The 23,506-nt window shown below is 36.4% G+C and overlaps 1 protein-coding gene across 1 annotated transcript in view; it reads left to right on the top strand.

Moving 5' to 3' along the window:
- LOC128208365 (papilin-like) overlaps positions 1-23,506 on the top strand; it is a 169,880-nt gene that overhangs the window by 130,107 nt on the left and 16,267 nt on the right. The window contains exons 17-28 of the mRNA XM_052911925.1: positions 10,337-10,414; positions 10,753-10,932; positions 14,343-14,525; positions 14,851-14,877; positions 15,877-15,986; positions 17,897-17,942; positions 18,139-18,315; positions 20,109-20,288; positions 21,778-21,963; positions 22,303-22,533; positions 22,754-22,942; positions 23,156-23,380. Of these exons, the coding sequence (XP_052767885.1) occupies positions 10,337-10,414; positions 10,753-10,932; positions 14,343-14,525; positions 14,851-14,877; positions 15,877-15,986; positions 17,897-17,942; positions 18,139-18,315; positions 20,109-20,288; positions 21,778-21,963; positions 22,303-22,533; positions 22,754-22,942; positions 23,156-23,380 (1,812 nt within the window). The remainder of the gene's footprint in view (positions 1-10,336; positions 10,415-10,752; positions 10,933-14,342; positions 14,526-14,850; positions 14,878-15,876; positions 15,987-17,896; positions 17,943-18,138; positions 18,316-20,108; positions 20,289-21,777; positions 21,964-22,302; positions 22,534-22,753; positions 22,943-23,155; positions 23,381-23,506) is intronic.

The raw sequence follows: 23,506 nt of genomic DNA on the forward strand, positions 1-23,506 counted from the left end.
TTATGGATTGCATGATGTGTTACTTTCATGTGATGATGTAAAGGAATGGAGGAGCAGGCCATATAAGGAGTTTTCATGAAATCTTAATTAATGTAGTGCTGATTCATGATAAGTTGAGAAAAATCTTAATTAGACTGTAAGAACTTCTGTAAGAACTCCTAAAGCAATGCCTTATTTAGTGTTAATGGATGATTGAGTTGCTTTGATGTTTTAAGTCAAATCCTTTGCCATTCTTGCAGCCAAGTTGCACAAGTTAAGTTACTGTTCAGAATGTGCCTTATGAAAAATTTATTTGTTCTATGAGGTGTAACATGAGAAATTGTTTGTTTTTGGTTCCTGATCTACCCTATGTCTTAATTTTTGCACCCGACTTCTTTTTATTGCAATTAGACACTTTTTTCTGACCATTATTTGTTTCAACTTTTGGAATAAATTTTGGTAGTTCCATGCACATGGGAAAATGCTTTTATATATACTCAGACCACATTTTAATGGTTTTCAGTGGAAAAACAACCCTACCAAAATAAGTCAACATACCTATCTTATATTTTTAAGCACTGAAACTGGAAACATTTTTTTTCTTTTTTCCCCAGAGTAAAATGCTTGTTTTAATATTTAAAATCTATCTGGTAGTGGGGCAGCATTTGTATACAGCGCAGAGTACTTTTGAGCCTTGCCATGTTTTCAGTAGTTGTGGAATTTCCAGCACATGTTCATTGACTAGGAAATGGCCTTAGATTACATCAGTCTCTGCGTTTATGTCAGTGTACCTTTTGATTACAGCAGTTATTGTCAGAAGGTGTTCCCATTCATTATAACTCATTACAGCAAATAGCATGTTGTTTTTTGCGGGAAAGATGCTCCAGTGATGAAAGAGGAGCAAAGCTCTCCAGGAAGATAAGGTGGTGTTTGACAGGGTCCCCCGTAACACTGGCTCTCTTCTAGTTGGGAGAAGTTTATAGCTGTTTTCTTGATGATAGATCATTACTGTAACAAAAGCTTTATCTGAAAAATTAAAGTTTTGTTTTCTTGTGAAAATGCTTTCAGAAGACATTACAAAGGAGTTGTATTGGATGAAAAGATAGGTAGATCATAATGGTGTCCCCACTAGACAACCACCAGATAAGATGATTTTTTTGTATTATTTGAAAAAATGATTTGGTTATCATCAATAAGAAAAATACAATGATGGATTCCAAAACATAATGCAGATTTTGCAGATTTCAAAACTATTTGATAATATACATGTAAAACTTGACTCTTAATGTTAATTATTAGTGCAAAAATGCATCAAAGATAAATATTACTTCTTATAATGATAAATCAAGATCCTGTTGGTGGCATTTCTGAAAAAAAAAACCCATATCATTTTGAAGATCAAAAAGAACTCCCTGTGTAGTTTCCAAATGATGTTTCCTCAATCGGAATGATTAATAAAAGAGTTTAACATGTGTAATCAAATATAAAAGAAATTAATGTCAAGAAAACTGTTATTGCATAATTTGCAATTTCTAGATGAACACAGCAAGCTGTCTTTGAAGACAGATGTATCTGATGTATCAAGTATAGGCACTTACAGGCACTGGTGGATTGGCGGGGAACTTCTGACTTTGCACTCTGACGTCTCTTAACCCTTCAGGGTGTCGATACACATGTATATATAGCTCCTGAATATGAAGCGTTCTGCATTAAAATTCCCGGGGCTCTTCTGTTTTAAAAAAAAAAACACATGGTGTTTGCATATATAGCACTGTTGTAAACAAAACTTGGATGCACATTTCAACACCTCCGACTGCTCATGTCTGATTCTATTGTCAAATATATATTAATACTTTTATAAACATTGTCTCAATTTGATTAATATAAGAACTATGTGTTTGTCTTGTCAAACCAAGAACTGTTTTTCTCCTTTTGAGCAGGTCATTTGGTTTAGCAAAAAATTGTGTTTGTCCTTGAGCCAGTCATTTGGTGAAGCAAGAGATGTGTGTCTACCCTTTAACAAGTCATTTGGTGAAGCAAGAGCTGTGTGTTTGTCCTTTAGCCAGTCATTTGGTGAAGCAAGAGCTGTGTATTTACTCTTGAGCAAGCCATTTGGTGAAGCAAGAGCTGTGTATTTGTCCTTGAGCAAGCCATTTGGTGAAGCAAGAGCTGTGTATTTGTCCTTGAGGCTGTCATTTGGTGAAGCAAGAGCTGTGTGTTTACCCTTGAGCAAGTCATTTGGTGAAGCAAGAGCTGTGTATTTGTCCTTGAGGCAGTCATTTGGTGAAGCAAGAGCTGTGTATTTGTCCTTGAGGCTGTCATTTGGTGAAGCAAGAGTTGTGTATTTACCCTTGAGCAAGTCATTTGGTGAAGCAAGAGCTGTGTATTTGTCCTTGAGGCAGTCATTTGGTGAAGCAAGAGCTGTGTATTTACCCTTGAGCAAGTCATTTGGTGAAGCAAGAGCTGTGTTTTTGTCCTTGAGGCAGTCATTTGGTGAAGCAAGAGCTGTGTATTTGTCCTTGAGGCAGTCATTTGGTGAAGCAAGAGCTGTGTATTTGTCCTTGAGGCAGTCCTTTGGTGAAGCAAGAGCTGTGTGTTAACCCTTGAGCAAGTCATTTGGTGAAGCAAGAGCTGTGTATTTGTCCTTGAGGCAGTCCTTTGGTGAAGCAATTTTTTTTCTCAGCCAATCAGTTGGTAAATCAAGAGCTCTTCATTTGTACTTCAGCAATGTTCCTTTTTATGCTAAACTATGCTATAAGAACCAATATGTATAATGTCTAGACCTTTATAAATTAAATTTTATTTCTGTAAAATTAAAAATTCAAAAACAAGTGCAAAGATTGAAATACTTAATTGAAAAGAAATTAAATTAACTCATCACTTTTTCTGAAATACTACACTAGTGTTGGCAGTGGAATGCAGCCTTTAAACACTGACTTGAGATGGTAATAAATTGCAAAATAATCCTACAATTATAGGGCGTCTTGTCAAAAGGGGTCACATTCGTACAGACAAAAGCCAGCAATACTCAGGTGATGCATCAAAATTCATGTGTCATTTAAGACACATTAGAGACACACTTACACAGTTTCAGGTTTCAGGCATGCTATAATTGCTGTACAGTAAAGTTTACAATGAATAAAAATTAAGGAGCATGTTTCATTGTGATATATATACATCTTGCATATGAGATGGTAATAATATATCACATTACAAGTATAGAATGGGGATGGACTAAGAGAGATATGAATCGGAATTGTATTTCCCCATTATTATTTGCATGTCAGGTTGTGATAAATCTCTACAGATATGTTATAAGTAAATGTCCATCTTTGTGATGCTACATGTCAGTACCACCTACAGCATTGAAGTCCAACATGGAAACCCAGAGAAAGATTAATTTCCCTTTTTATGGCCATGTCCATAGCCAGACAAAAGTATATGTGAGGCCTGTGCTTCCAGGGGGATCTGGAGCATGGCCATGTCTGAAACCAGATCAAAGTATATGTGAGACCTTTCCTGCCAGGGGGATCTGGAGCATGGCCATGTACATAGCCAGACAAAAGTATATGTGAGGCCTGTGCTTCCAGGGGGATCTGGAGCATGGCCATGTCTGAAACCAGATCAAAGTATATGTGAGACCTTTCCTGCCAGGGGGATCTGGAGCATGGCCATGTACATAGCCAGACAAAAGTATATGTGAGGACCGTGCTTCCAAGGGGGTCTGGAGCATGGCCATGTGTGAAACCAGACTAAAGTATATGTGAGACCTGTGCTGCCAGGGGGATCAGGAGCCTGGCCATGTAGGAAACCAGATCAAAGTATATGTGAGGCCTGTCCTGCCAGGAGGATCTGAAGCATGGCCATGTGTGAAGCCAGATCAAAGTATATGTGAGGCCTGTCCTGCCAGGGGAATCTGGAGCATGGCCATGTGTGAAGCCAGATCAAAGTATATGTGAGGCCTGTCCTGCCAGGAGGATCTGGAGCATGGCCATGTGTGAAGCCAGATCAAAGTATATGTGAGGCCTGTCCTGCCAGGAGGATCTGGAGCATGGCCATGTGTGAAGCCAGATCAAAGTATATGTGAGGCCTGTCCTGCCAGGAGGATCTGGAGCATGGCCATGTGTGAAGCCAGATCAAAGTATATGTGAGGCCTGTCCTGCCAGGGGAATCTGGAGCATGGCCATGTGTGAAGCCAGATCAAAGTATATGTGAGGCCTGTCCTACCAGGGGCATTTCTCATTGCAATGCTCATGCAACATCGAGCCAAAAACAGTGACTTATAAGTATAAGTTAGAATAATTTTCTTCCCAATTATTGTTAAATATATAATGTTTAAACTAAAAAATTAAATATGGCCAAAGTCTGTTAACCTAGATAAATAATTCCATACTTATGTGGGCGTGTATGATTATTCTTCATGTATAATAATACAAAAAGTATCCAATAAATCCAGACAGGATTCCATATAAGACATATGTAACATAGGTATCTGATATCTTGGGGGGAAGTTATTATATATTCAGGGCTTTACAAGTTGTTTGAAGTATTAAATATGAGCAACAGGGCTGATAAAATGTTTAAATACTTGAAACAGGCTTTCCAGTTTGATTACCAAAATATTACAGTGCCTATAATTTATAATGTCTGGGATTAACTGGTGTACAATGGTGCCTGGTGTATTTATACCAGTTCATTTATCAGTGCCCCACCCTACTCCCAGTGACAATGTATAATTATATTGTACATGATTTAAAAGACCTAACCTTTTGTTACTTCCACTCTTTCAATTGTTTTATTACTGGATGTTTCATTGTTTTCCAGTATTAAACATTAGATAAAAAACTTACTGGAGCAATAGCCAGACCAAATTGTATAAAATTTAAATAATAATTTGGCAGAGAGAATATTTTTACATTAAACCAAGCAATAGCAATAATGTATGTGATACAGGAAGTGACATCACATTAAACCCATAAATATTACTGGTGCAGCTGGAAGACCAAAGGGCATTGCAGAATACTACCAGTTACTCGTTTAACTAAATATTTGTTGGCAGTTATGTATTGTTTTTTATTGTTTTGTTTTTGTTGCATGGGGGCCATTTGGTCCTGTTGCTATTAACAAGAGTTTGGTTAAGAGTAACTTGACATGAAATATAAGAAGTTACAAGACATCGGTAAAGAGTAACTAGACATAGATAGTAGGTTAAGAGCAACTAGACATAGGTTACTAGATATTGGTAAAGAGTGTCTAGTTATAGGTGTTTGCTCTTGTGCTGTACATGTACTCATGTTGGCAAAAGGTAACTTAAAGACAGGGCAGTCAAAGTGTCAGTACATTGAACCCTCCTGAAAAACTATTATAAACACTTCTCCACTGTCAAATGCCTTTTCCAGTGGTAATGCGTTTTGATAATGATTAAAAAAAACAGGTGTTTTATGATACCCATAGGTATGATTTGAAGATAGATCAGTAATATTTCTTGATTTTTGGTTGATTGCCTGATCAAGGGGCACATTAAATGTGTGAATGTGTTACTTGCTAGTGATGAACCTGAACATGTTCATCAGATTAACAATATATCAATAGTTGTATCATCACTACTACAAATTTATGAGTTAAGGGTTCACTCAATACAACTGTCTGTAAAACTTCCAAACCATATTTTTGTGGTTAAAATCAATTAAATATGATGCATTGTAAGTGCATTTTGTGGATAATAATTATGATGATAATAATTGATATATAATGGTAATTCACAATTAAGCATTTTATATGCATTTTATACTTTTTCATATAGGCAGAGTTACGTATTTTTTTTCTTATTAAAATAAAAGGCCTGTATAAAACAGAGTGCTTGTATTTTAGTAGACTTATTTTCTTGTTGGAATTAGAATATTACTGCCAAGTTGATTTATGTCGATGATCAATAATAAAATGGGAGTATCAGGGTGTGAAAATCACTTCATAATCCTTGTATATGGTAAAAATCACTTACAATAATTGATTTATTCACTAATCATTTAATCCTATTATGATTAACAGTTCAAAACATTTAATTACTGCAATATAATAATCATGGGTTAATGCCACAACTATTATGATTTACAGTTTCAAAACATTCAAATACTGCACTATAATGATCACTTGGTTAACACACGAGGTACTAAGGGACATTAAAATATAGAAGGTTTTGGTACCTCACAAATATCATACTAACAAAAAATCACAAATATCATACTCTTTGTCTTTTTTACCAAAGAAATGCACTCTGTTTCATTTTGACAGAGTGTTATAATATAAGTACTTTCAGCATTTGATTTGAATTAATTCTGTAGTAAGAAAGTTCACAAAAATATGGTAGGAGTCATTTGTGTTCAAAAGATTATATGGCTCAAAGGCAAAACAGGAGCACTTAAACTTGTTCCCATCATTTAAGTAAATGCGTTTTGCACATTTCCCATGGGGTCCTTTGTGGGACTAAACTGTTTGTTGTTTATATTTATTGAGTAAGAACACCTTTTAAACATGTCTGGTCTTTATGGAAAGTCTGTAGTTTCTGTCATTCTATTAAAAGCAGGCCTCCAAGCACAGTGTGTAGAAGATGCATTATCCTTATGCCTATCATATTTATGACTAATTTTGTACCATAAATTCCTCATCTTGTCTTCCATAACATAACTAGCTCTTGTAAGTCTCTGTAGAAGAGCAAGATTATAAACAAAGATTGATAGCTACAATGTAAAGCCATTATTGTGTGCTTTGATACTGCATCAAAATACAGTTATAGTTGTACAAACCCCTGGAAGCCGTCTATGAACACCCCTGGAAGCTGTCCATGAACACCCCTGGATTCCTACCATATACACCCCTGGAAGCCAACCATGAACACCCCTGGATTCCTACCATATACACCCCTGGAAGCCATCCATGAACACCCCTGGAAGCCATCCATGAACACCCCTGGAAGCCATCCATGAACACCCCTGGAAGCCGTTCATGTACACCCCTGGAAGCCTACCATATACACCCCTGGAAGCCATCTATGAACACCCCTGGAAGCCGTTCATGTACACCCCTGGAAGCCTACCATATACACCCCTGGAAGCCGTCTATGAACACCCCTGGAAGCCGTTCATGTACACCCCTGGAAGCCTACCATATACACCCCTGGAAGCCATCTATGAACACCCCTGGAAGCCGTTCATGAACACCCCTGGAAGCCATCTATGAACACCCCTGGAAGCCATCTTTGAACACCCCTGGAAGCCGTCTATGAACACCCCTGGAAGCTTACCATATACACCCCTGGAAGTCGTCCATGAACACCCCTGGAAGCCGTCCATGAACACCCCTGGAAGCCGTTCATGTACACCCCTGGAAGCCTACCATATACACCCCTGGAAGCCATCTATGAACACCCCTGGAAGCCGTTCATGAACACCCCTGGAAGCCATCTATGAACACCCCTGGAAGCCATCTTTGAACACCCCTGGAAGCCGTCTATGAACACCCTTGGAAGCTTACCATATACACCCCTGGAAGTCGTCCATGAACACCCCTGGAAGCCGTCCATGAACACCCGTGGAAGCCTACCATATACACCCCTGGAAGCCATCCATGAACACCCCTGGAAGCCGTTCATGTACACCTCTGGAAGCCTACCATATACACCCCTGGAAGCCGTCTATGAACACCCCTGGAAGCCGTCTTTGAACACCCCTGGAAGCCGTCTATGAACACCCTTGGAAGCTTACCATATACACCCCTGGAAGTCGTCTATGAACACCCCTGGAAGCCGTTCATGTACACCCCTGGAAGCCTACCATATACACCCCTGGAAGCCTTCTATGAACACCCTTGGAAGCTTACCATATACACCCCTGGAAGCCATCCATGAACACCCCTGGAAGCCGTTCATGTACACCCCTGGAAGCCTACCATATACACCCCTGGAAGCCGTCTATGAACACCCCTGGAAGCCATCTTTGAACACCCCTGGAAGTCGTCCATGAACACCCCTGGAAGCCGTCCATGAACACCCGTGGAAGCCTACCATATACACCCCTGGAAGCCGTCTATGAAAACCTCTGGAAGCCGTCCATGAATTCCCCTGGAAGCTGTCCTTGAACACCCCTGGAAAGAAGTAGAATCTGGCTGTCTGCTTTTGAAAAAGTGTTTTAATATTTAAGTGATGATTATATGGTGCCTTACTAAAGATCATAGTTACTTGTTCTTAAAACGTTTCTTTCTATTCTATTAACAATTTATTTAATACAAGTAAACATCTAACAGATAAAAAGGCCCTGGTGGAGTATAAGGCAATGCAATCACATTCTGATAAATTACTTTTACATCGAAATCTGTTTTAATTAAAACATCTTTGATTGACACATTGCTTATTCCTGCCACAGTTGTCCTAAGAACCCATACAGACATAAGTATTGATGAAGTACACAACCAAGGAGAGAGGAAAAGAGATGTGTTTGACAGAAAGTCAACACAACAAATCATTTTCTGACTTATCTCGTTAATGAAGTTTGTTGTAGGGCACACTACAATGCTAGAACTGTAGTAGGTGCAATATTAGATTAAGGTTTCCTGAAGGGAAGGGGCAATTGATTGGGTTGTGGAGATGGGCAGACATTGTTGTCCATGTTTGCATGCACTTGAAGAGCCTTCAACATTCACTGCCAGCTGAGCTTTATTCAACAATAATAGGTCAAAGGTTGTTGAACAAAGCATTAATTCTTTCAGCTCTCTCTGCACTCTTGATTCCGATGTGCTGGTTGTGTTTTAAAATACCATGTTTAATTACAGTTTGTAAGATTTGGGTTGTTATTTTAAAGATACAATTAATTGTTTATACTGATGAATTTCTCTACAGACCAGTCTTGGTATTTTATCAGTCAACAAGATTGTTGAGGTCAGAGTGGACCAGGTTGTTTTAAAATTTATTAGGGTTTACATTGACAATAAATGTCAAGTTTGAATCATAAACAATTCTTCATGACAAACTGCGCTAATAAGAGATATATCTCAATAGAGACACATTGTTTTTTCTGTAAATTAAAACTGTTTCAAAATAAATATCAAGAAAGCAAAGAATGGTTATCAGTTTTTGTTGTTTATTTTCAAGAGAAAAGTTCAAGGTATTGATTGTCATAGCCTTGGTGTTGTCGAAGGTGTCAGGATGATCATACTACAAACGTTTTCACTTTGTAATAACTCAAAAACTGTACAGACATCAAGATGAAACTTGTCCACTAGTATTTGTTGAGTTACCCCCCTTCAGGGTCTGAAACAACAACTGATGTGTGTGTTGGTCTTTTAGTCATATTGGGGATAAGCTTATACATTTAGTTTTGGAAAGGTATAGCCTGCTCTACAGTCTTCCTTTTGTCTTATGTTTTCTGGTGGTTTGCAGAGATTTATCAGTGAAATAAAAATGATATTTCACTGTTTTTGAAAATTTAGCCCGCTCTAAATTCAAAATCAACGTTAGGGCACACAGGGCTGGGACACAAACTCGACGAATTGAGTTCATGTTTGCATACAACTTGGCGTACTTTTCTGAAAAACTACAAAAAACTGTCATTTGAAATCCTTTTTAGGCAAATATTAAAATAAAAATTGTTTAGTTAAAGTAACATCAAAATATAATTCACCTCGTGAACACCAAAAGTAAATATTGCATTCGTGGCTATGCAACTTGTGAAATAAAGCTTTTGGTCTTAAATATATTATGATCTAACACCGAAATAATTATCCTCTATATTACTGTCAGATGTATGTAAAATATATACTATCCCTGCCTGAAGTATGATGGTGAAATTTAACCAGGTTACAAATGATGTAAAGTGAAATTGGAGCATGTTGGACTGTTGACTCTGGAAAGCTGACTACTTTGACAAGGAGTTGCTAAGTGGATATGTCATTACCTGGTGAAATAAGGTCCGGAGATGGTGGGCCATGGACTGGAAGAAGGACTTAATGCCATGTCAATAGATACTGTTGATTTTACCTTTTGCTGACTTTAATGAAGTCATATGTAGTATTTGGTTTCCATAACAGGATGCTACGGTCAACGCAGATATTTTAATTAAAATTTGAATTCAGTTGATACTAGAATTTTGTTACAAAAAATATGGTATGACATGTTTACAACACAAGAAATAAAATGTAAAAATAAAATAAAAACTGAATTCATGTAGGATGATGTTATTTGTTCAACTCATTAAGACCAAATGTGATTTATTGATATAAACAAGTAGGGTTTGCCTGACTTTTCTTATCCAAGACACAAGAGTGGTTTGCAGTATGATTTATGTCATGTGATTTTGTCTACTTTCAGATAACATTGTGATAACTGAAGATGATGCTACCACCACTTCAGCAACTAAAGATAGCACTAATTATGATAATAACAGAGGTATGGCATGCTGGCTTTATTCATGCATTCTGTTCCATTTATTATCACTTGCTAACTATCTGTCAAATATACTTTTATTAAACTGAAGAACACACACTAATCATTTTATTGTTTTCAGTGCATATTCTTCATGAAGTTTATCTTGGCCTCTGTGTGTGCCAAAATGTTGATAATTTAGATTATCTAGGAAAGCATTTGCTGTAATCAATTGATATGACATTTGGAGAACACTGAAATGTGACATTTAAACCTGAATACATTTAGAGGACATCGTGAAATGTCCTTGGAAAAATTGACAATTGCTGTTGTAATAATTTGAATGTTTTGTTTCTTGCCAGGTGTTTGTGACCTTGACCCAGACCAGGGTTACAGCCGCTCTAACCTGGCGGTCAAGTGGTACTATCACCGTAGTAACAACACATGTTACCGGTTCTGGTATGAGGGACTGGGCGGGAATGATAACCGCTTTGAATCGGAGGCCGAGTGTCGCCAGACCTGTTACAGAGATCCTAACCAAGGTCAGAGGATATGTATACTGAAGTGTGATGAAGACGATGCTCTTATCAAATGAAAGCATGAATAATGTTAAAGGGACTAGACATGACATGATACAATTGAGGGTTTGTCTACCATGTTAATATCCTGAGACAGAGACAAAATATTCTTTTAATCGTGTAAAACGATGTATTGTCTGCCTCAAACTAGCTCATATTGACTATTCTTGGCTTGTTTATGGAAATAATGTATTTGCCAATTTTGGGACCATCTGGTGTCTAGCCCCTTTAAATGTATTGACCGAAAGTTTAGAGCTATTTTCCTAGCGGTATATGACTCTCTATGAGAAGTACTGAAACTGAAATAACATGGAGAAAGGTGATTTTGCAGACTATAATAATCCAACCCTTGCATCCTCTTATGTATAAGGAATTAGTTATTGGTCAATCATATTTTAGGCGTCTACTTTTCTGTGTATTGAAGCATACCAGTCTGGTTCAAATTAGGAACTTACATTATAATGAACATGAAGATTTGTTACTTGTATGAGTGGGTCATTGTAATTCAACAGGTTTTGAAACAAAATAACACCTTAGAATATGTTATATGTATCTCAATGGTTTCATAAGGTCACCTTGTTTAGATAGAAAAGGATCTATGTTTCGGTAAGCCCACATCAGGTTCAACGTTCTGAGTCACTTGTTTTATTAGGTAACAATAACATTTTTATTGTATCAATTTCTATCCCAGCAAGAATCTAATTAGAAAGGCGTAAATTCTTTCAACTGGTGTTTGCCTTGCACTCCTCGCCAAATAAGTTCCAATAAAGTAGTGTAATATTAGCTTTACTTGCGTTTCTGTTTCCAGATTAAAAGTTTCAACTTTGTTTTATGGCTATGTAGAAGCTGAATTACCAACAGCCAACTACCAGTTGTCAAAATGCCTTGTGAAATTAAAATATGCAAGACAGTGTTTTTAAACGACCCTATGTCATTACAGACCAGCTCATTAATTATTCGTCTACATAAAGGTATCTCTGCTCACTCATGAAATTAATTCAAATTCATTTTTATTACATCATTTTACACATTATTTAAATTTCCAACTAGAGACGGCAATATGCTCAAAATAGGATTTTCATACTGTGAAGTTAGAAATTGTTATCAAAGGCGACCAGCTAACCAGCTAATGTGTTGGAGTGAAAGAGTTGATATATTCACTTAGGTTTTTTGATAGCTTAAAGATTAATGAATGCATATATTTGTCAATTTAGGTCAGAAGCTTTTCTTATCAGGGTGTATAGAAAAATTATTATAGACACATCTTAATTTAGGCTATTAGTCACTATGGATGATGTAAATGGAAAAACATGATGAACAATTACAGCGAATGGGTGGGGATGACTTGCTGGCAGTATATTATGATTAAAAAAAACACTGTTTTGATAGATTCACTGAGGAATCTTAAAGCTAAATTTGTCTACAGTTACTTTTGAAAGCATTCTGTAATATGTTATCTGAACATTCATAGAGAAAAAGATAAGGGGACTCTAAATTAATTGCTAGATTTTCATCCCCGCCGTCCCCTCTAGGGGACTATAAATTAATTGCTAGATTTTCATCCCCGCTGTCCCCTCTAGCGGACTATAAATTAATTGCTAGATTTTCATCCCCGCCGTCCCCTCTAGGGGACTATAAATTAATTGCTAGATTTTCATCCCCGCCGTCCCCTCTAGGGGACTATAAATTAATTGCTAGATTTTCATCCCCGCCGTCCCCTCTTTTTTCTGCCACCCCTTAAATTTTATTGACTCAAATTAAAATGATGAACTACGGTCTGTATTTGCAAATTTTCGGTTGGTACTGTCCGGGAACAGCGTTTATTCATACTTATAGTGTCGATGTATAACATTCACATGTAAGAATAGGAGAATTGTTATAATCATATTCATGGTTCATATAAACACACATGTATATGATGCCTTATGCTATAAATAACAGCATGAACACATATTCAATGGTGAAAAAGTCCTCGAAGAAAGATAAAAGATAAAATGTCACCCCAAAAAGAATTTGGATAAAAATTAATTTATATTGGCTTAAGAATTTTTTTTAATTTCTCACATGACTTGTAAACTTAAAATAATGTTTGAAAACATGCATGATATAGATTTCAACTGGCACCAAAGTCATTTTGTAGCATGCAAACATGTTTGGTGTAGATTAAAAACTGTAAATAGGGTTTGCTCACAGAAAATCTGCCTGTTTTACATTCTGTATGGGAACTGGGCCATAAAGTTTAGATCTGTCAATATATTCCTATTGATCTGGGCAGATTTATTGACAATGTTGGGACCACTGGAATGCTTTGAATCAATTAATACAGTATAAAGACAATGTGCCAGACTTGGAACTCTCAAACCAAACATGGGGACAAGGGTATGGCCGGGCTTTCAAGAAATTTTCTACTGAGGGAATTTGTGTATGACTTTCTGACTGTATGACTGTGTTCAATGTCCTATATAATTGTCAGTAATGTCGCAGTTGGATAATTTGACAAATTTCATAATCGACAATCAAATTAAAATGGACAATCATAATCTTGAGACATCAGGACAAGTCTACTTTTTTTTTTTAGTTTTGAGGTATTGACTTCAAACTTCATACACATTGCATTCATTATTGCCATATTGGGGGCCCATTGATGATTATTTGATTATATTCAATTATCATGCCATCACTAATTGTAGATTGTTCTAACTAATAACAATATGTTATTGGTGAATAACATGCATGTGCCAAGAAAACTTATACTCTTTACAGAAATGTCCTTAAATTGGCATGAAATATTATTGCATTAGGGTTTTGCATATTATCGAGGTCGAAGAAAATATGTAGAGCAATTGAGTTAAAAGATTATTTTAGTGTCATTATTTCAAGTGGTCCCAGAGGAAGCTGTTGGAACATGAACGGTATTCTAGCGATATCTATGTAAGGGTTGCAATGTCCATCTACTCACTGGACACTAATTTGAAGGACTTTGAAAAAGTACAATCTGCCAAGCTACAAATTACTGTTTTGATTCAAGTCATGTAGCAGTACTAATTGGGATAGTGTGGTTTAATATATATAGCTGCCGTGGCAAATTAGTCTGTTTTATTTGTGAACACAGACATAAATAACAGATATGTCCTTCTTGTTTTAGTCTACTTATTTAATAAGTAAATGTAAATTACACGCCATCTGTTCCCATTATCAAACATTTGTTCTCTTTGCACTTACAGAAAACCTATTTCGAAGAAATGCAGAACATTTTTTTCACTGATTACAAAAAAGAGTTTCATACAGAAAACAAATTGAATACCAAATCAAATTTTAATTGGATATGATTCATTTCAATATTTCATAATTATATTCCTGATGGATAATTTCAGATGAGGACATCTGTTCCCTACAGCCAATGACAGGACGTGACTGCCGGGCAAGAATGTCTCGCTACTACTTTGACAAGTCGCGCGGAGAATGTCTTCAGTTCTTTTATGGAGGATGCGGAGGAAACAGTAACAACTTTGTCTCCAAGGACGACTGTGAACGGGAATGTCGCTCTGGAACCAGTGGTATAACCTCCTTTCCTAGTGATTGCTGATTTGAAATTAACATTCATGATGTGATGTACTCTCTATTCCATATGAAGTCAAGATCAAGGTCTGAGTAGTTCTAAAAAAGATGATTTGAATTACAAAATATATTACTCTTGATTGTAATATGCCTTAGCTCCTTGTTTGGACTTGCCATCGTTGTATGTTCTATGGCTGTTCTCACATTAACGAACCTTCTGCGAAAGTGTAGACCATTTTTGTGGTGATATAATGTATAATGAATGTAATGTTGAGTTTGAAAGCAGTGAGTATGGTATGTTTATATTTTGAATTCCTTCTTCAGATGTGACTATTGAACTAACTGACATTGGTAGGTCAAAGGTTGCCAATGAAGCTTCTGTAACTGTTTTGGCTTCTATTTGTTCATTTGAAATAGACTTTCAGTTTCAGATATTTTCATGTGGTTTAAAATTTAGTTCTGGTACATCCAGCTTACAATGCATGCGCCATGTTTTCAACCTGTCTTCACATATGACTGTGAGTGGGGTTGGGGGGTGGACTGGCTTCAAGTTGGTTTCAAGGGTTTATGGGTCAGATGGTGGACACTTGTATGCTATTAGTAAACACTTGACTAAACTAAATTGCTAATAAAAGTCAACCAATGTTTCCATCTGATGACTACAATTCACTTATAGTGCTTTTGTCATATCAGTGTTTATTTTGCACTTATACCGACACTAAATGGTACAATTAAAACTTCTTATAATAGCACGTTGTTTTACTGCTTTGGGAAAAACACTCATAAGTCAAGACAGATGTGAGTAATCTGTGCTAATACTTAAGTGAATTATGTGACATTAGTACAATTTTAGTCCCAATATGATTTAATCCTATTTGATTTGATTATTTCATGAATATCCCTGCCCAACACCCACATAACGATGCATCATGTCTGTACTTAAGTTGTGATCAAACCTAACAAGTCCTATTTCAGTTTAGTTTTCTAGTTTTGAACATGTTTATTAACAGGAGTTTTTGTTTTTATTTATTTATTCATTTGGTTGTGAATGCAGGTATATGCAAATCATTATTGCACTTTTGAAGGATTTAACTTTTAAGCGCTAAAAGCAATTTTTAATGAAAAACCTTTGAGGCTAAAAGGAATAATGTGTTAATTCTATCACTATTTCAAAGATCTTGCATGTAATAAATACCGTATAAAAAACATATATCAGACAGTATTAAATGGAATGAAATTTACTTATTCATTGCCTGTATGATTGTTCAATGTATGAATATTCTCTGTTGAGTGTTGAGGTGTATTGTTCCTGTGAAAGACCTGAGCTTTAATGTAATTGTTGCATTTCAGCCCTTGGCGACCAGCAGAATGACTGCCGATTGTCCGTGTACAGCTGCTGTCCTGATGGCATTACTCCAGCAAGGGGAAATAACTACCTTGGCTGTCCAGTAGCCTGTAAGGTAGGCCAGTAAACTTACATGATGTGCTACGTATTTCCAGATACACCTTGTAAGATGGCTGAAGTAAAAGTATTGTCATAGAATTGGTGCTGTAGTCATCGATAGTATCGTTTTTATGCACATTTTTAATCTTTAACCATTTTGCACTGTTCATGATATTTAAATAATACTTGGTACACATGCTGCAAGAGACAGTTAACACCTGTAAAACAGGACCCCAGTTCTGGTTTGATGTTCAGTCAGCAGCATTCTTGTTTTATTGATCATCTTGTACGAGGTTCCTTCCAATAAAGCGTATAATTGTTATTGTTAAAGACAGGTTGAAAAGGAAAGAAAACAAAAAAAATAGATAAGTATTGAACAAACGCCCTTGCAGAAAATTCCTGCAAATTTTATGGCTGTACAAATTAAACATTGAATAGACATATGGAATAAATGATATGTTGAATTAAGGCCAGCACCGAGGGTAGTGTTGGTACGCTGCATGATCAATTTCATTTTATATTACAGTCATCATTCTCAATAATCTTCTCCCCTGTCGTATTATTTACATTACTATGTGTCATGCTACATTGCTTTGTAGCTGGGTACAATGTTGTGTACTAGGCTACATTGTGATGTAGCTGGCTTAATTGCTGTGTGTAGTGGCTACATTGTGATGTAGCTGGCTTAATTGCTGTGTGTAGTGGCTACATTGCTGTTTGGTGGCTACATTGCTGTGTAGTGACTACATTGCTGTGTAGTGGCTACATTGCTTTGTAGTGACTACATTGCTGTGTTGCTGGCTAAATTGCTGTTTTGCTGGATACATTGCTTTGTAACTGGCTTAATTGCTGCGTGTCTGGATACATTGCTTTGTAGCTGGCTTAATTGCTGCATGTCTGGATACATTGCTTTGTAGCTGGTTTAATTGCTGCATGTCTGGATACATTGCTTTGTAGCTGGCTAAATTGCTGTTTTGCTGGATACATTGCTTTGTAACTGGCTTAATTGCTGCGTGTCTGGATACATTGCTTTGTAGCTGGCTTAATTGCTGCATGTCTGGATACTTTGCTTTGTAGCTGGTTTAATTGCTGCGTGTCTGGATACATTGCTTTGTAACTGGCTTAATTGCTGTTTTGCTGGTTACATTGCTTATTTGTAGCTGGCTTAATTGCTGCGTGTCTGGATACATCGCTTTGTAGCTGGCTACAATGTTATGTGTCAAGCTACATTGTGGAGTGGCTTGCTAAATTGCTGTATGCCTTGCAATATCAGCTTTATTGCTCAGTAACTGGTGACAATGTTGAGCTTCAGGCTGCATTGTTGTGTAGCTGGCTACATTGCTGTGTGCCTTGCAATATTACTGTGTGCCTGGCTAAATTGCTGTGTAGCTGGCTAAAATGTTGTGTGTCAGGCTACATTGCTTTATTGCTGGTAGCTGGTTATATTGCTGTGCAACTTGCTACATCGCTCTTAACTGGAAAACAATGCTGTTTTTATTTATTTAAGGAAAGGACAGGGAAATGCTGAAAATTTAACATCCAATTATCTTGTATTAAGGCAATCAGACTGACACTGAATTTAAATGATTTGCTAACAACTACCCCTAGCATTTTGGTTGATTATGCATCATGACATAGAATTGTGCAAAACAGGACTACATAGTGAGAAAACAAAAAGTTATTGCTTGATTTCCTGTATGTCAGATTAGACGGTCCTAGTTTATATGCAATTTTCAGGAATCATTATCTGGTATTAGGTGTCTAGCAAAGGTCATTTTCTTGGCTTTTGTTACAGAAAAACATGCTTAAATGTCAGCATACTTGTCTGTGTTTTTAAAGTCACCTAAATGTTAAATCACTCAAGAGTACTTTCCATAAATAGAAACCATATCTGTAACTTGTTATATTTTCTTTTAACCATTTCAGAACACAAATTTCGGCTGTTGTGAAGATGGCATTACTGCCGCCCAAGGTCAGTGCAGATACTGCTATTGGTCTGTTCTTCTCAAAAATAAATATTATAAGCCAGAAGAAGTATGATTAATCTCTTAACTGGCAAATTGTGTTACTTATTGATGTTGCATAAACTTTATTGTAGATATAGTTTTCCATATCAAATTTGGCTAATACATTAATAGGAAGAACAACTCGTGTACATTATTCTGCAGGATCTGCCCAGGAGGGTTGTGATGACATTGACATTGCATCGGGCGACGTGCCATGTGACCAGACTGACTATGGGTGTTGCCCCGACCAAATAACACCGGCATCAGGCCCTGACAAAGCAGGTTGTGAAGATGACGGGCTTACCGACATCGATGATCGCGAAGAGGTCACTACATCTGGTAGGTTGACAGGTGATTCTCAGATATAAGACTGTAATATCCTGATGGATCAGAACATGATAGTGGTACATATATGATAGTCACTTCTGTTCATATTGAACAGTTACATGGAAAAAGATTTGAAACAAGAGCTCTCTCTTAGATGATTATACTTGAAATAATGCATAAAATATATTAAACATTCCATAATGTGGACCAACTTGACCAACTTACAAAACTCATTGTTGCATTCAGTGATTTTGTTGAAACAGTCGCTCCTTTCTGTGTTGTTGTTTATCAAATCTTTTAATATGGAAAGGAACAGTGGAATGTTTGGATAAACTGGTTTTGCCTGGTTTTGTTTAGATAGACTGGTTTTGTTATATCTGAAACTAGCTGGTAGTTATTGTTCTGTCTGTTGGGAATTAAAAGCAGATATCCTTGTTTTAAAATATGTGACAGCATCAGCAAAATGTTGATTAAAAACTGTCTCCAGAAACTGCATGCAAAATTGATATCACTGTCTGCCAGCTGAATACAGGGGCGTTGAAATAACAATAAACTCTCAACATCTAAAGCAATTATATAGTTTGTCACTATATGTCTGTGAAACAATTTCCATTACCACCAACAGAAGTAACAATATTGATAAACAAAATATACACACTTAATTGAAGATAGATTTTGGTCTCACTAAACTAACAAAAGCAGTCGGCAGAAGAGAGTTCCTATGCGGCAGTAGAGAGTTCCTATGCGACACCACATGGGATGGATATGAACAGACTGCAGACATCAGAAACAGCTCTGTCTGCGATCTTAAGTGCTTCCCTAAATAACCACATCCCCTTGGACAGTTTGATGTAGTATGCAGCTGAAAACAGTGTGCTAATGAAAATATATCTATTTTAGGAGGCATAAATACTTCTGATGGGTCCACATTACATTGTTAAGTTATAGTAATTAAATGATTAAGATATTTGTAATCATTCTTAAGTAATATTTTGGATAATACTAAAAAAACAAGTACACATGATGATCCCTGCTCCGAGGTAATAGTGACTTTTATGGTATGAATGAAAGTCGATTAGTTTCAATGGACTGATTACACCTGATTAAGAAGAAATTTATGTCTTTGTATGATTAAATTGAATAAAATTGCTCAATTAAACCAGACATACTTTGGCTAATTGATTAATCTCCTAATCTGGTTATGGAGATAGATAGGTGCATGTTTAAATATGGGTAGAAATACATTGCTGAAATTTTGGTTTAGTAGAGTTAATGCTTGATTGTGTTTCAATAGAATTGGTAAAAGAAAAGGTCACAACAAATTTCAATTAAAAATGTTAGACAAATGTGCTCACCATACATAACACATCAATGAAATGTAGTCCATATAATGGTTTTCAATGGCTAATGTTTTAAAGAAATCCTGAAGGAATATATGAATTCAATACAATTGATCAGCGAAGCCAGATAAGACAGGACCTCACTCCTGTTTAGTTAGTTTCAAGCATTGCAAAGTGCATTTAAAACAAAATTTGTTCATCTTGCATTTTTTGATTTAGTCACGCACCATCACAATAGTTGGAATTTGTATATTTGATACTAACATCTGCAATATACGAATGTTCTTGAATTTAACATCAGAAAATGTACGAATGTTCTTGAATTTAACATCAGCAATGTACGAATGTTCTTGAATTTAACATCAGCAATTTACAAATGCTTTTGAAAATATTAAGAATATCTTTTGTTGAAGAATGCACTTTCATGCATGTTATCGAGAATAGACAATATTATTTTCCACACAGCACAGTGCCGACTGCCAAGAGACACGGGACCGTGTCGTGACGACATGAAGGTCATGTGGTACTTCGATCCTGTTAAAAATGAATGCGACCGATTCTGGTACGGTTGTCGGGGAAATGCAAACCGATTTAAATCGGAAAAGGAATGTTTAACAGTGTGTAGGAACCAGGTTATTGCCCCAGGTACCTTACCAGTCATGTGACTGTCGAGGGTCATGTGATATGTATAATCTATTCACATGACACCACTGTTGTAAATCAGCGCTTTTTGCAGCTAAACAAATCCATCAAATATGATGCCCATTTATACAAGCTTTGGTAATTGTACTAAATTTTAAGTGTCAACAGATATGCATGGGCATTTATTTAGTGGATTTTTTGTTCCTGCTTTTTCGCCTTAGAGCTACATGCCAATGTATTTATTTTGTGTTTTGTATCATATATTTTCGTTATTTCTTACCGTAATAATTAATTTTTTTTTGCTTTGCTGCCTACAGGATTTGGGCTCTTTCTGCATTTCATAAATAAAAGCAGCTTTTACATTGCAGCGTAGTTCATAATGATAGAGCCATCACACACAAGAGGGCAAATATTGCAGTATGCACTTCTGGTGTTTACTTGGCAGCAGTACTAGAGTTCTATAGGTTTGGCCAAAAGAACAAAATATAATACTAGTTTTGACTTTCAATAAATCAAAACAATCTTCTATATAATACAAGTTTATACTTGAAATTAATAAAAGAACCTTCTGTTTGATGGCAATACATAGTTTTAGTGGTAACAAGAAGTGTATTTTTATTTGCATCACTCTTTACCTTTGTTGCCTCATGTATACCAATACTAGAAGTACTTGCATTTATACCTGGCTTATTTGTTGTGTAGATATTTTTTCATTTTATCCTTTCATTTTATTGTTATAGATATTGGTTTACAGATTAAAACCCCTTCAAAAAAACATAAACAAAGTCATTAGAAACTGTCAAATTATAAGAATATATCAAAGATATTTTCTGATAATACTACTTCAAGAGTCAGGAAGGTACCGTCCATGATGAGAATGATGGAATTGTGACTGAAACAGTTGTATACTGATTTCCTCGCTATTTCTAGTCCACTGTTTTGCAATTCCTGCTTGTGCTTTCTTTTGGTTTAATTAAGGAAAGAAGTGTAAATGATAAGCTAACTTAATTAAAGTTTATGGAATATCATGCTAGAACATAGTTTTCATTTGCACAAAATTTAAATTCCTTATATTATGTACACACATTATAAACTTTTAACCAGAGGCACCACACTTTCAACTTATTAAAAAGTTTTGTTGTTTCTTGTTTTATAATTTTTTTTCTGGTAATTCATTTGCATGTTATGTTTACTGAATTTGTTCGAGATGGAAATTAAATAAAATTACTACATACATTCTGATAAGAATGGTTTCTCATATGAAAATCTATGTGATTGAAAATCTAAGTGCTTGAAAATACAAGTTTTGATGTAATGAATTAAAGGGAAAAGTAAACCATTCCAGTCATAATTCTTGCCAGTGATAGTTTGCAGTGAACATATACAATATGTCTGCATTATTATGGCCTCTTTATTCTCCAACATGAAGACACCAACCCACGTTCTAATCCCCAAACCACCAATTTACATTTTGATTCCTTTCATTTCCTAGAGCCACTGCCAGTTTGTCAGCAGGAGAAGAAGGTTGGACCATGTCGAGCTGCGCTGCCCCGATATTTCTATAACTCTGCTACGGGATATTGCGAGAATTTCAAGTATGGCGGATGTCAGGGAAATGATAACAACTTTGCCACGGAGGACGAGTGTGTGCGCACGTGTAATGCACGCAGGGAACGAAGTATGTACTTAAAACATGTTACCGCTGTTATTAATGTATATTTTAGTTGCTCTTGCTGATATATAATCTTTAAGTTCAGGCTTTTACATAATGCTAAAATGCATTTTATACTTTTTATAATAATTTGGTTATGAGAATAACTTTTTTCATGTCCTTGAGTCAGAGATTTTTCATCTACCACACTAACATGTGATAAATACTTAAATCCATTTCAATTCAATCTGTAATCTACAGTAACTCTATAATATATGAAGAGCCAGAATCATTGAAAGGAAGACTTATTTTTGTGTAAATGTGTGATACTGTAATACTTCAATTCTTTGTTATTTCAATCTGCAGCTTTATCCAGGGAGGAGGTATGTCGCCTGCCCCAAGACACAGGTCGTTGTGACATCAACTTTTTCGGCTCTGCGAGCACTGAGTACTTCTACAATTCACAGACACGGCAGTGCGAGGTGTTTGAGTATTCAGGGTGTGGGGGCAATCGGAACCGGTTTAGCACCCAGCAGGAGTGTAACAGCTATTGTAGAGTCCAGACTCGGGCGACACCTTCCCCACCCAGACGTAGACGTAAGTCTGGCATATAAGATTAAATGCAAGAGTGCATGATTAAAGAACAAACTCATATCACTATAATTGTTAAAATATTATCAGATAATTTATATTAAAGTCATATATCAATAAGAAAATCAACAATTTATTTATGTTAAGAAAGTTTAATCAATTATGCACAATTTAATGAATCAATTAAGAGAGTAAAATAACATAATCTACATGTAAATATTAACAGAGCCAGTTTGTGAGTTGACGACAGATGTTGGTCCATGTGACCGCATGATAACCAAGTACCACTTCAACATAGCCAGCCAGGAGTGTGAGACCTTTACGTACGGAGGTTGCCTTGGTAACCACAACAACTTTGCCAGCATCGAGAAATGCATTTCATACTGTGGCCTTCGTGCGGGTCGCACTCGAGCAGGTCAGTTGGCACACAACAGTAAGAATTCTTTACCATTTAAAAATGATGTACACTGTTTTTTGGAGACATTGTTGTTACGGTAATCTAAAATTCTGATAATTCAGAAATATACCCTTTTTTGTTAAATGTAACAGGCTTTTTATAAGAAAATATTATTTTTTTAAGTTAAAAAATATATAATTATATATGAGTGTACTGTACTGTGTTGTACAGATGACTGCCGGCTCCCACCAGAGGAGGGCCAGTGTCGTGCCAACCTCCAGCGCTGGTACTATGACTCAGACATAAGACGATGTAGGACCTTTAAGTATGGTGGTTGCCAGGGCAACAGGAACAACTTTGCTAGTGAGGATGAGTGCCTGTCATCGTGCCAGACAGATGTTGTCCAGCCTGTCACACCTGCCCCCACTGTTGCCCCACCTGCCCCACCTGTCAGAGGTAAGGAATTTCTGGCTTAACAATATGTTTGTATTTGGTAGGTAAAGTTAAAATTGTAAAAAATAATGTAAGACAATTGAATAAACATTTAAAAAAAGAAAATACTGTGTTCATCATTTGTAGAAT

Source organism: Mya arenaria, chromosome 11 (genome assembly GCF_026914265.1).
Source record: "Mya arenaria isolate MELC-2E11 chromosome 11, ASM2691426v1".
NCBI classification, from domain to species: domain Eukaryota; kingdom Metazoa; phylum Mollusca; class Bivalvia; order Myida; family Myidae; genus Mya; species Mya arenaria.